Source organism: Gossypium arboreum, chromosome 12, assembly GCF_025698485.1.
Source record: "Gossypium arboreum isolate Shixiya-1 chromosome 12, ASM2569848v2, whole genome shotgun sequence".
Lineage (NCBI taxonomy): Eukaryota > Viridiplantae > Streptophyta > Magnoliopsida > Malvales > Malvaceae > Gossypium > Gossypium arboreum.
The window spans coordinates 114,315,665-114,330,791 of NC_069081.1; the positions used below are offsets into that span (position 1 = coordinate 114,315,665).

The 15,127-nt window shown below is 31.0% G+C and overlaps 1 protein-coding gene across 1 annotated transcript; it reads left to right on the top strand.

The window, feature by feature from the left end:
- Positions 1 to 8,864: 8,864 nt before the first annotated feature.
- LOC108476988 (uncharacterized) lies at positions 8,865 to 12,856 on the top strand. The gene is made up of 10 exons (XM_017779385.2): positions 8,865 to 9,071; positions 9,489 to 9,548; positions 9,670 to 9,709; positions 10,236 to 10,414; positions 10,554 to 10,592; positions 10,695 to 10,781; positions 11,156 to 11,216; positions 11,516 to 11,640; positions 12,347 to 12,438; positions 12,572 to 12,856. Exons 1-10 carry the CDS (start codon positions 9,024 to 9,026, stop codon positions 12,684 to 12,686), a joined length of 846 nt encoding a protein of 281 aa, XP_017634874.1. The 5' UTR covers positions 8,865 to 9,023; the 3' UTR covers positions 12,687 to 12,856.
- The last annotated feature ends 2,271 nt before the right edge of the window (positions 12,857 to 15,127 follow it).

The window sequence follows — 15,127 nt, forward strand, 5'->3', positions numbered from 1 at the left end:
CAAAATCACATTCATTTCAATATGGTAAAAATACTTACCTCATTCACATTTTCATACAATATAAATATCAAATATAGCAATAACGATTAAGCTCGGTTTATAGAAATACAAACCACTATTTATCGAATTTAATCGATATCTTCCTTCACTTTCTCTTTTCCTTCTTTGATGACGTATCCGATTGCTACGTTTGCTACTATCAATCATACAATTAAAAATCATCAATATACTAATTCATAAAACACATTTTTCACTTTCTATCAAACTTTTACAAAATTCCAATTTCGTCCTTTTTCCATTACTAATCTTTTTTCTTTAACTTAAGCTTCATATTCTCTTTTAATCAACTCATTAACAAATTCTAACTCATAAAATTCATTATAAAACATAAATTTTGAGCTCTATTCAACTTAATCCCTATTTAAACCTAACTTAGAATTCTTTTAATAAATCACTCAATTTTCACTTCTAACTTCAATTCCTATCAATTTAACCCATAAAACCTCAATTTATTCAACCAAATCAATATCTAAAATTTTCTATTTTTCTTCATTTTAACCTCATACATGTAGAACTTTGAATTAGGCATCCATAAACATAAAAATCATAAGAAAATGAACTAAAACAACTTACCAATTAAACTTTAGGGCCTTAATCCTCAAATTTCCCTTTTCTTTTTCTTTCTTTCTTTCCTTCTTTCTTTCTCACGTTTGCTCTCTGTAACTCTTTCTATGTTTCTTTACTCATTATTATTAACCTATAAAAATATAAATTAACATGTGTAATAGCTATAACATAAAATATCTTATAGCTATTACACATATATACCAACTATTACACATGTTATATCATACATTCACACACATGGCACTTAGGGTCTAATTGCTAGATTAGTCCCTTTTACTAATCTTTAATCTATAATTAAACTTTTATACCGTATGCAATTTAGTCATTATTCTAAATTCAAGCTACTTAACTTAATCAAACATTAAATAACCATTCAACTATAATTCATAAATATTTCTAATAAATATTCATGAATAAATTTCACTGAAACAAGACTCAAGACTCAATTTCCGATACCGTAACTTTCGGTTCATTACAACTATGGAGCCGTGGCAATGGGCTCAAAGTTTTGACGAGGGCTTTCGTTATGGTCAAATGACCACAAACTTAGTGGAGGGGGTTAACGCTGTATTGTTGAAAACACGACATCTTCCGATTTCAACAGTCTTCTCGGCTACATTCTACAGGTTGGCTACCTTAATGCCAAGAATAGGTCAGCAACAAGTTAGCCAGATTGAGGCGGGACACGTGTTTGTCGAAGATATTAGGGATGCAATGGTTGCAAACCGTCGGATGGCGAGGTCGATGAATGTAGAAATATATTCATGATGCCTTGAAACGTTTCGAGTTACGGAGACCATTGGTCATCGACCCGGTCTACCACTTAGGTCCTATGGAGTTAATCTCTGGAATAGACAATACGATTGCAGGAGATTCCAAACACTTCATTATCCGTGTGCGCATGTAGTTGCAGCGTGTGCTAAAGTGAACCTTAATGTTGAACAATTTGTCGATGCTGTGTACACGCTCAATCGCATGTTACGTGTATGGGAAAACGAGTTCCCTATCCTGCCCGACCTGTCTACATGGGAAGTGCCTCCGATGACTTTCGAACTTGTCCCAGATAGAGGGCTACGCAGGAATCCGAGAGGTCGTCCGCAATCAACTAGAATCCGTAATGAAATAGACATTAGAGAGAAATCCGACGGTACGCGTTGTGGATTATGCAGGTTAGCTGGTCATAATTGGAGTAAATGCCTGCAGCGAAACTATCATGTCGGACAATCATCATGATCAGGTAGGAATTGAACTTATGTTGTAATGTATTTATTTTATATGGAAAAAATTATATTGCAAATATTCCTCTATTTGTTAAAAATCCATCAAGCTGTTTTCTGGAGTTACAGTTATGAATTTATTTATATCTGGAGCTACGGAACTCCAAATTAAGATCTGCTAATTTTTCTAGAAACTAAGCTCACATATCTTTTTACCATAAAATTTTCAGAATTTTTGATTTAGCCAATTAGTACAGTTTATTCTTTAAAATTACCCTTGCTTTGTTGTTCCACAGCTCCGACCCTTATTCACTAAAAATAAATTATATTATAGTACAGGATTTGGATAATGTTCTCGTCTATTCTCCTGAAAATAGACTCATTAAGGATTCTAAGCATATAAATTTTAACTCATAAATATTTTTGTGAAATTTTTAATAATTTTCTGAAATCAGAACGGGGGATTCTACAATCATTGTGGCTCTGTCTCACAATAATTCAAATATCTCATAATATGAAATTCTTTTACTTACACCGTTTCTTATATGTGAAACTAGACTTTATAAGCTTTAATTCCATATTTCATCTAGCCTTTAATTCAATTTCTACAATTTTTATTGAATTTTCAAAATCGGACTACTGCTACTGTCCAAACTATTTTTATACAATATAATGATATTTATCATAATATCATTTTCAACTAATCATGAACTCACCATTTCATGGATCCCATGGTCAATTACACAATAAAACTTAATATAATCATCATTCAATTCTCATGAAGCACACATAACCAAACATTTTTACCAATTACCTATACTCAATCAACGAATTAGTCACATATACAAACAAGGTAATGGTTGAGTTTACATTTACTCAACTTGCATATATAACTACATATGTATCATCTATTTCATACGTCCATGAAATCTCTATATATACCGGTAATAGTATGTTCCAATTTAATTAATGTTCTAATTAGATTAATGTTGTAATGTATTTAAAGTTTGTTCCAATTTATATTACAAGACTAAGTTTGATACAAGTTTTAGTGTTTTAATGTTCAAAAATGTCCAAATTAATCTAATTTACGTTATGGTCAAATTTTGTTCCACGTTTCAAAGTTTCAATTAATCTAATTAAATATATACAAAAAAATACAAACTTTTTAATATCAAAACCGAAGAAACCCCTAAAATTGATTGTTCGATGGTATGGTCCTAGGGGTATATTTCTGCGGAGGTCGACGTTCACGTTGTGGGTGATCGCGACGACCAACATCCTCTTCAGTCGCAGGTGAAGGTGTCTGATACATAGAAGAAAAATCATATGGCTCGAATGGCATCGATGAACTTGAGCCGGGAGGAGTGCCATGCTGCGGTGGCTACAACCCAGTAGGAGTGGAGTACTGCAGTGGATACGGGCCGGGGGGTAGTGCTATAATGCGGTGGATATGGGCCGGGAGAGGTGCTATGCTGCGGTGGGTACGACCCAAACATATCAAATACTTAATGGTATTCGCCCCCCGATGATCCCGGGAAATTGTCATTGCCCGCCAAATCCGGATGATAAGAAGTATCAGCCGAATGTGAATGCGATGACGAGCCCGGGAAATAGTCATTGCCTGCCAAATCCGGATGATAAGAAGTATCAGTCAAATGTGAATGCGATCGCTCGGACTCGGCCTCCGGCTGTACCTCAGGCTCCGGCTCTAGGTCATGCTCGGCATCTGGCTGTGGATCGGGCTCTATATCGGCCATTAGCTCGTATGCCCCAGATCGCTGCACGTGCGAGGGGACTATAGTCGACTGCCTACCAAGTAAATATGGCTTCCCCATACTAAAGTACCATTGTATGTACTCTAACGATGGGCGCAAATCGGAAGACATATCCATCTGAGGTATTCGAGCCATCCGACTCTCCCACACCGCAATATATCTCCGGTGCGTAACCCTCCAATGCTGTCCATGTCTCCCTCTCTTGTTCTTACCGTGAACCTCCTCCCCCACCTGCATTGGCCGATCCGGGATGTACTGGATGCAACCAAACTGTCGTAGTACTCAATCCCCGTGGTACCACTCGACTATATTGAAACTAATAATTGGTGCGTTAGTGCACCACAAATGAGAATCAACGTAGGCAGACGAGGGTAGAATAGCTGCAATTTATGGTCTACGGTATGGCATCCATATAAACTGCATGATTAATACCATGATTAAAATTTAACACGGTTGGAGTAAGATATACAAAGTAATTACATGTCACGAATATTTGAATAGCTTACCCCTTCCCCGGCATGTTGTTCAATCACAGACGATATATCAGGACAATGTACGACCTTCTGATACCCGGATAAATACTTCATCTACGAAAACAACTTTCAAGTAAATATAGTATCATTAGAATAGTATCATTATAAAGAAATTGTCAATTACTAACAAGTTAAATTTTATCACCTGTTAACTAGCGGATATACGTATGGTTGGTGACTAACCGATGCCAAGAATGGCATCCGATAAAGAGCCCATGATTGCAACAATATAAGGCATCCGCCCATGTCTACAGCATTAGGCTTTGTCGTCCGACAAAGCTCATGATACAACATAGCTAGAACTACGGAACCCCAACTATAGGAGCGAACACTACGCAGATTAGCTAACAGAGGTAAATACTGGATATGAACCTTGTTGTTGTTCGAATTGGGCATCAATACACCCCTTATGAAATGCACAATGTATGTTCGAGCTGCGCACACCAACTCTTCTTCGGTGGTATTATCTGATAAATGCTGAAAATGGGCTTTTAGCCATGTAAATTTCAACTCCGAAAAAGTAGACTCAACATCGCCGGGCGAGGCTCCTTATAGGCTATAACAAAGTGCAGTCGGCTCAGCTATCGCACTTACGCCCGTGAAGGCATCCCCGTCGATTGGGAGCCCAAGCTGTAATGCAACATCCTCTAGAGTGACTGTGCACTCCCCACACGGTAAATGAAAAGTGTGGGTCTCCGATCGCCAACGCTCGACCAATGCGGATATTAAATAGTACCGCAAATCAAACGTCCGGGTCAATGCTGCTGACCCGAATCCAGCTAACTCTAAGTAGGGCATCAGTCGTGCATCCGGGGAATATCCTACACCATTTACCCGGCCCCTTAATATGCGGTACGAGTCCTGACAGTGTTAAATTACAAAAAATAGTTATAATAACATAATTTATTTTCTTAAATTACGTAGATCTTTTTTTAATGGAACCCTTGCTTAACAAATAACAATATATTACCGTATTATTAACTGTGTCACATATGTGAGAAAGTTTCGTATTGATCAATGAAGCCATTGCGATGCCTGCAATTCAAAATAAATTTCGGTTATTAATTTTAGTGTTTGATAGATTTCAAATATTTATTAGAACAACTTATAAAAAAAATAGCAAACAATTTTTTCGACAACATATTTTTTTGCTATACTACATTAAAAATTAAATATATCAAACTTAAATACAAATATTATTATTATTTTAAAATGATAATAAGTAAAATATTTTCGTATATTATTTTTATATTATTTTAGCAAAAATGTTTCAAATGTATTATGTAAGTGTTTTTTATATTAATTTAATAAATAACCCCGATTTTGGCACTTTTTTCGTATTTTTTTATTTTCAGTATCTTATTTTTTAAAATATATTATTTTTGTATTTTATTTCTTTATATTATTTTAGTAAATAATGTTTCAATTGTATTATTTAAGTGTTTTTTATATTTTTTAATAAATAACCTGATTTTAGCACTTTATTCGTATTTTTTCATATCTTATTTTTAAAATATATTATTTTCGTATTTTATTTCTTTATATTATTTTAGTACATAATATTTCAAATGTATTATTTAAGTATTTTTTATATTTTTTAATAAATAACCCTGATTTTAGCACTTTATTAGTATTTTTTCATATATTATTTTTAAAATATATTATTTTTGTATTTTATTTTTTATATTATTTTAGCAAAAATGTTTCAAATGTATTATGTAAGTGTTTTTTATATTAATTTAATAAATAACCCTGATTTTGACACTTTCTTCGTATTTTATTTTCGTATCTTATTTTTAAAATATATTATTTTCGTATTTTATTTCTTCATATTATTTTAGTACATAATGTTTCAAATGTATTATTTAAGTATTTTTATACTTTTTCAATAAATAACCCTGATTTTAGCACTTTATTCTTACTTTTTCAGTATATTATTTTTTAAAATATATTATTTTCGTATTTTATGTTTTTATATTATTTTAGCAAAAATGTTTCAAATGTACTACTTAAGTGTTTCTTTATATTAATGTAATAAATAACCCTGATTTTGACACTTTCTTCGTAATTTTTTATTTTCGTATCTTATTTTTTAAAATATATTATTTTCGTATTTTATTTCTTTATATTATTTTAGTACTTAATGTTTCAAATGTATTATTTAAATGTTTTTATATTTTTTAATAAGTAACCCTAATTTTAGCACTTTATTCATATTTTTCAGTATATTATTTATTAAAATATATTATTTTCGTATTTTGTTTTAGCATAAAATCTTTCAAATGTATTATTTAAGTTTTTTTATATTAATTTAATAAATAACCCGACTTTGGCACCTTGTTCGTATTTTTTAATTTTCGGATTTTATTTTTAAAATATACTATTTTCATATTTTATTTTTATATTATTTTAACAAAAAATCGTCAGCACCACTTTCCCCAAAAAGTTTTTTCATATTTTATTTCTTCTCGTATTTTATTTTGTCATTAATATATTTTTAATATTTTATTTTTATACTATTTTTGTAAAAAGTTTAAAACCCCATCACATAAAAAAATAATCAGAATATAATAAGTCAAATAAATTTAAAAATCTTTTAAACAACCTAAAACACACTTAACAAATAAATTACATAAAATAATAACAATAAAACATTATTTACACATAAATGCTTATTACTTCAATGAAAATATAAAATAAATACGAACATACCTTAATATCTATTCTTAACCAAATAACACCTTGCAAAGAAATAAAAATAAAAATTATATTTGATTTAAATCTAAATCAATCTGTTGTAATTACTAAAACAAATAACTTAAACTAACATTAATTACTCAAATTTATAAAAAATTTATCTTTTTTTTTTCCTTCTTTTTCCTTCCCTCCTCTTCTTCTTCTTCTCCTTCACTTTTTCTTTTTCTTTTTTCTTCTCTCACTGCCGGCCTCCTTCTCCTCCTCCCCTTCTTTTTCTTTCTTCTTCTTCTCTTCTTTCCTTCTCCTTCTTTTCTTTTTCTCCTTCTTTGTTCTCGAAAATGAAGTTTGGGGACCATATATTATGGTTCCCCAAACAAAAAAACAAAACCCCTCTGCATGAGGGGTCAAATCAGCTGAAAAGCACCTGGCACCGGTGCCGCCTCTGCCAGAGGCAACACTGGTGCCACCTCTAGCACCAACATGACCCATTTTTTTTTTTTGTTTTCAGTGTTTTTTTTCTTTTTCAATTTTTTTTACGGTTGAGGCCGTCACGTCAGGGTGGTGCCGCCTGTCAGAGTGGCGTGACCACCCTGACCATACCATTTTCATAATTAATTTTTTAGGTGTATTATTTTTGAATTTTTTTATTTTTTTATATTTTTTTTAGTAAAAAACCTTGTCTTTTATCCTTAAAAAAAAGAAAAGAAAAGAAAAACGACAGGTAAAAATTGAGATTAAGTGGGGATTCTTTTTAACTACTGGTGTAGATGGCATTCCGGGAAACCATGTCTAAAATAGTTATTTGAATTTAATCCAATTGAATTTGTCAATTTATTTTTAGAACTTGAATTTTTTTACTATTTATATTAAATTTAAGTAATTTTATTCGAATCTAATTAATTAAATTATCGGTGGAATATTTGAATGTGTTAAACATTCCCGACTTAATAATTTCAAATAATATTTTAAGTGAAAATTTATAATGTAAATTATGAATTTGAAAATCCAAATCTATTATATGCAAAAATAAAATAAATTTGTATGAAAAATTTGAGTCCATAAAAATAAAATTATTAGAGGATTACTATTTATAGATACTACAAATAGTAATTAAAATATTGTTAAAATCTAATATAAAAAAATTGAAGATTCATAAATATTCTAATTTGACAAATAAGCATTGGATGCAATGATAAAACATACTGTATTTTTAAAAAGGAGGTATAAGTTCAAACCTTAGAGATAACATTGTTGAGAGAGATAGTCACGAATCTCGAACATAAACTGTAAATTAAGAGGGACAACTACGACCTCAAACCCGTGACTATGGCCTATGAGAAGCTTCTCTTGCTGCACTTTTCCCATCTTTCCTTTTTTTTTTTTTGAAGATTTTTCTCCTCTATCTTAAAATGTCTTTGTATTATTATTTTCAATTTATTTTTCAAGTATGTATTTTCAACCCCGAAGCTATTTTTTGTTAATTTTGTCTAATTGCTTAATGTAAAAAGATGTAATAGTGTAATATATATTGGTACTTCTTACATAATTGGATAGTTTTTTTTTCCTTCATACTTTAAAAATAAAAGAAGAAGAGAAAGTGTAATATTTGTCGACTACAAAAAATATTTTACATCATTAGATATTTCAAAAATCACATTAAAATACTTATAGAATTAACGAAAAGAATCAATAAAATACATAATTCGAAAAGTAAAAAACTAAGATTTAATTATAACAGAAGAATTAAATTAGTCAAAAATGTATAGTACAGGGATCTACATTAAATTTTACCAAATAAAATCATAAAATTGACTTTAACAATTCCGGAACACGTCGAGATTTGAAACATTGCCAATAATATGACGCCATGTCATCAAAAGATGCAATAATGACCGGATCAAAATTTAAATGACTAAAAAGCCACTAAGCAACATTCTCTATCCGCCGAGTTCATCCGGCAACAACAGAAATCATCGAGGCTAATTTCGTAACTTAAATCTCCACGTATTTCATCTTAGATCGCCTGCTTCGATAAAGAACAAACGCATAGAAAACAAAATTTCTTCTATTTTTTTTTTAATTTACTTTCCCCTCATGAGTGATTAAAGTGTAGAGAATTCGGATTAAATCTCGAAATCGAAGAATTAAATTTCAAATTCGAGATCTCGTCCATGGCTGCCCCTTTTTTTTCCACTCCTTTTCAACCCTACGTGTATCAGGTAACGTTCTTAAGCAATGTTTCTTTTTGCTCTCAGCCTTTTAGTGATTTTTTGCTTGTTTCATGAGAAAACTAAGGTAAAAAGATTGACAAGCTGGCGTGAAATTTTAATGGAATTTAGGCTTTACTTTTGCAGTTTATATGTTAGGATTTACTCGCATTGTTGAAGCTTTGTAAATTTTGGGGTTTCTTTAATTAGAGCTGACTTTAATTCAATTTCTCTTGAAATTGATCCGTTTATAACCGAGTTATATACAAATTTGTGTAGACTGCAGTAACCAAAGTGTTAGCTAGCTTGTTTGCCTAATTGGGGAAACAGTTTCCGAATGAAACTAGAATTTTAATGTTGTGTAGTTTGGATGTCTGAGCATGTATATTTATATCCGCAATAATCTCTTGTTGATACAAAATCATGTAGAGTCCGCAAGATGCTGTGACCCCATTTCAAATATTGGGGGGTGAAGCTCAAATAGTTCAGGTACTTCCAAGGTTTTATCAAGAAATTTTCTTCTAATTTTAGCCTATGATCTCGTACCTACATTGTAAAACTCTTTTTTTTTTTTTCTTTTAATCTTGGTAATGGTTCTTTCATTTACCAGATAATGTTGAAGCCACAAGAAAAGGTTATTGCAAAACCTGGTATGTTATTTTTCTTTTGTTGTATCCCTTGGTTGGGTTAATGCTGCTATAGTCTTGTGTTTTAATATAGGTATGTGGTCTTCATGCTTTCATGATGCTGGCCGTTGTCGTAGTTTAAGTATTTTGGGATTATACACTAATGTCTCATGGTAAATTCATGAATGATGAGGCTTTCTAGATATTGTGTTAAGTAAATTCCTGGTTGCTAGGCTAGGAGTTTAGCTCTATATTCTACAATTTGAAATGCTACAGTTTCTATTGCCAAGAACATATTGTAGTACAAGTAGTGGCTAGAAGTGTCAAAGTTGAATATAATGGATAAGTTACTTTACTATCAATTGAGCTATCCAGTTGTATCCTATTGGTTTTGCCTATAATTACGATCACATTAGATCCTCTGCTGAAGATCAGTAAGGAGTACTGCTTGATCAATAAGATGATTGGCTTGCTGCATTTGTTAGTTATTGTTTGTTATCATGTAAACTTCAATTCATGCAAAGTTGATGTGGACTATAACAAAATGCAGGTTCCATGTGCTTCATGTCTGGGTCCATTGAGATGGAAAATACTTATGTCCCTGAAAATGAGGTAGGCATGTGGCAGTGGCTCTTTGGCAAGAGCATAACTAGTATTGCTCTTCGCAATAATGGTCCAAATGATGGATTTCTTGGCATTGCTGCACCTTCTCTTGCAAGGGTTCTTCCGGTTTGTATTTCAAACTCAATAATTATCTACTTATTTATAGTGCATGTCATGTCTGAGTACTTCATGATCCCAAAATGGTTGTTTTGTTAATGCTAACTGTGAGCTACATGTTGCTACTGGTTCATGTTTATCTTGACAGATTGATTTAGCAATGTTTGGTGGGGTGCTTTTATGTCAGGTAGCTGACTTGTTCAAGGGAATTCATTTTTGTTGCAAAATTAGCTTGTTTTTTATTGCACTAGTTGGTGTCTTAATGCCATATTGTAAATTTGTTTTGTAGCCAGATGCATTTCTTTGCTCTATCAATGATGTGAAGGTCAATAATACAGTTGATCAGCGGCCACGGAATGTTGTAACTGGTGTAGAGGTGACATAATGATAAATTAATTTTCTTCTCATTTTTCCTTCATCTCTTGGATGCTTATGCAAGCTGTACTTGAAGATCGAGTTATTATCCTGTCCACCACCAGTGGAATAAAAAAAAATTCCAGAAGCAGAGTTAGGACATTGACATGTGTCCTTTTTATTATTTTTAAAAACTTTTAAATTTATTTTAGGGGCACATGCTAATGTCCTGAACCTGCTTGTGGAATATTTGTATTCCACTGGCAGTGGACGGAATAATTACCCCTCAAATATCTTTTTCAGATATATTTCAGATTTGGTTCCTTTGGTTTAGTTCACAGTTTTTTTAAGCTGTTTTTATCCGTGTATTTGATGGATGTGCTATTGGCATAACAGGGGTTTCTGAGACAGAAGTTAACTGGCCAGGGGCTTGCATTTATCCTTGCTGGTGGATCTGGTATGTAGCTTTTCTTTCGTACGTCCTTTAGTCGTCTTTTGAGTTTCTTGAGTTCAAAAGATAGCACATTAGAGGTCATGAAAGAGCATGTTCTATTTTTCTTATGATCTTTTTGTTTTCGCCTTCCTTTCCTGGAAAGTCAAAAGAAAAAGAAAAGGACAAAGAAGTCTTTTCCTATTATTTAGCCAATCATTGATAACATATTCCTTTTACTAGTTACAGCAAAATTTTGACTTTATAGATTTATAAACCTAGGTAAGCTGACCATTGGGATTCTGTGGGCTTCTTTCTTTTGCTAGTTGTGCAGAAAAATCTTGAGGTGGGGGAGGTATTGGCAGTTGATATCTCCTGCATTGCGGCACTTACTTCTTCCATCGATGTTCAAATCAAATACAATGGTCCGATAAGAAGAGCAGTCTTTGGGGTAAGATGCTTTCAGTTAGTTCTTTTCTCTGATACGGAAGTAGTTTTGTGGGGGTACTGGTGCATGTATGTTGTTCTTTTTACAATTGTGTGCCTGTATAAGCATTTTTTATTTTATTTCAGCCAACAATTTTGTTATTGTTAACAGTATTCCTTAGGGTAGCGTTTGGAAACTAAGATTTTAGAATTTGGATTTGAATTTCAAAAATAGTGTAAATTAAGTAGTAAACTATTTAGAAATGTCGCACTCATGATAAAATTTCAAATCCATGGATTTGTTAGATGCCTATTTAGTAATGAATTTCAAATTCTTAAAATTATTTTGGATTTGAGAAATCCATGATTTTATACTTTTCTAATATACATTATATTGAATCTTAACTAATTTATCCGTAACATATGCATTTCATTCTTACAATTTACATTATAAATGAAATTCAAATTCTCAAATCCATGTTCCCGAACAGAGCATAGAAAAATTAGCGATTACATATTGTTAATCTATGACAAATTATGACGTGAAATTATAAGATTGTCATCTGGTAGCTGCCACTGTTGTCAATAAAAGTCAGATCTTCTGATTCTCTATTATGAGCACACTGAATGGCACTTGGTTGATTACTCTACTTGTTCTTAGGACTTTGTTCAATGCCTGTGACTGGGATGTTCGCATATGGCCTTGTAACTTTCTTTTGTTCTTTCTGCAGGGTGACAATTTGGTTACAGCCATTCTAACAGGACCAGGAATTGTTTTCATCCAGAGTTTGCCATTTCATCGTTTTTCACAGCGAATTGCAAGGTAAAATCTGGTTGCACCATCCACAATAGCCACTTGCTGTATCATAAGTTCACTTTCCATATCCTTTTGTACTCCATCTTGACCATCCACAAGGTTTTAACAGGATGAATAAATTGTGGTTTTGGTTTTGCAGGGCGGTTACATCTCCGAACATGAGAGAAAATCCCAAGTTTTTCGTTCAGATAGCCATTTTCTTTTTTCTAGCTTATGTGGTGATTGTATCTTCTTTGATATTGACCGATGTGTGAAATTGTCTTCTTTAATTTTTATTGACCAACTTATCACACCCCCAACCCTTTTTGTTCTTTATTAAACTTAGATTACGTAGATCACAGTGTTTGCTTGTTGGAAAGAAATGTAAACTCTTTTGTTTCATGAGTGAAAATGCTAATTTTATCTCTCTTTTTTATATTAATAATGTATACGGACTAAAGTTAAATTGAACTGTATTATGAGTTAATTTTGGACTATGTCCTTGTATTCTAATTTTAGTGAAATTTTTACATAAATCATGGGTGGATGACATTTCAAAACTAGAAGGATTCACCTTCGGCCATCACTGGCATAACTGGGATAACTCTGCACAGAGATTATCAGATGGGCCTCTATATTGGAAAATGTTCGTTTTAGTTTTATTTTTCAGCAGTTTCTTTTGTTCCTTCCAAATCTCTTTTGCTATTGGACGTTGGAACTGAATCAAGATGGTCAATTCCACTTCGATACTGTATGTATAAGCTGGAATGCTTCATTCTAGTAGTAAACCAGACAATTTTGGATTTTGTTTTGATTGTATCTACCAACTAATAGCAAAGAATAATTAAATAGATTTAGATTTTAATTATGTTTTTAAATTTTTGAATTTTATATTATTTATTTTAGGTGTTGAATGATGAATTATTATATTCATAATATTGACTCTAATATTAACTATAATTAGCATAATGATTAAAATTTTATTTTGATTTATTGTGGAATGTTTCATACACTTGTCAATCCAATTAACCTTATTGTAGACTAAACAAATGAGTATTATTAAATATTTCATTAAAATATGTCGTAAGTTTATGTATTTTTCGTAATTTTAGAATTTAGTCTTTGTATTATTTTTTTAGAATTTAGTTTATCTACTTTTTAAATTTCAAAATTTAAGTCCAATTATTAACGCTATTAAAATTATTTTGTTAAATACAAATTCATTACTGACGTCATTATTTTAGTTACATGATTATTAAGTAAGTATTTTTTTATTTTGAAATGTCATACCAAGTAAATTTAATAAAAAAATTAACGATGTTAAGAATTAGACCTAAATTTTAAAATCTAAAAAGTAGAGGACTAAATCTCTTAAAATAAAAATATATGAATTAAATTTTAAAACTATGAAAAGTGCATAAAACATATTTTAACCTAAATATTTTTATGATTTGCAAATAAAGTTTCATCATCTTAAGCATGTAGGTAGTTAGGTTTGAGATTTTAAATGCTCATGTTTGAGTTCCGTAATATGAAAATTATATATGATTAATTTCTTAGTTTTTATTCAAATGAAAATTTACACATTTATATAATTTGAGACTCAAATCTAAAATTTTAAAATTCCTAGAATTTTAATCTTACCATTAAATCAAGGCATTTAATTTTTAATGATTGGACAAATTACTTCATCATGATATCTTTATTAATACTAATATTTTTATAAATTTTAACGAGTGTACAATATGTTAGATATAAATTTTATTGTCATCAAATTATTTAAACTTTGGAGATTAATAATTTTCAGACATCCTCAAATAATCAATCATTTAAGTGTATGATTTTTGCGTGCTTCTATACATACATTATTAGTTTGATCTTGAATGACTTTCTTGATAAACTCCTTGATTTAAAAAAACATTTCAAAGTCGGTCAACAACTTTGGTTTGACCATTTTTTTGAAGGATGTAATATTGAATTGTGTTGGTAGGAGTTTGGTTGCACCAACTTATACATTTAATTGAATCTCATGAAAACGTTTTGTTGAGATTTGCTGCAACAAGAAGAGTCATTTGTTTCACTAGAACAGTAGTCATATATTTATATTATTGTCGAGATTCTTCACAACTGACATCACAAATTTGGTGAATTTGATGTCTGCAGAAAAGAAATGAAATGCAAAGATTATTTGGCTATGCATGCTAAAAATTTAAACATAAATTTTGAAATAAATATCTGACTTGAAAATTTTAAAGACAAATTTTTTTACTAAACTTTTAAAGAATTCGTTTCTTTGATGGAATCTAAAGATTGTTTAATTTTGATATTGGATGGATGTGATTTGTTTTAAATGTCGTGATGCTTTACTTTTATGGGATTTGGAGAGATGTTTGCTTGATAACTTAATTCAATCTGAATTCAAGAATCTTTTAAGATTTTATTTTGAAAATGATTTTAGAAAGAGTTTAGATTTGAGTATCTTTAAGACTTGATCTTGGATGGTTAAATTTACTTCAAAAATTATCGAGACTTAACTTTAAGAACAAGTTTTATCTATTTTGTGTTGATGCAATTGAATCATGAATCAAAAAACAATTTTTTTTCAAAAGTGGTCAAAGTAGTTTTCATTCTTCGGGATATTTTCATGTTGTGTAATTTTTGAGATTTTTAAAGAACTCTTAGTATTTAATACATTCTCTTCAAGGCTTAATTTTAA

What these genes read in the sequence shown, in the direction of transcription:
- LOC108476988 (XM_017779385.2), top strand. Translation starts at nt 9,024, where the DNA reads ATGGCTGCCCCTTTTTTTTCCACTCCTTTTCAACCCTACGTGTATCAG. An exon ending in TATCCTTGCTGGTGGATCTG is followed by an intron (nt 11,217 to 11,515) that starts GTATGTAGCTTT and finishes TTCTTTTGCTAG; the next exon opens with TTGTGCAGAAAAATCTTGAG. An exon ending in TAAGAAGAGCAGTCTTTGGG is followed by an intron (nt 11,641 to 12,346) that starts GTAAGATGCTTT and finishes TTCTTTCTGCAG; the next exon opens with GGTGACAATTTGGTTACAGC.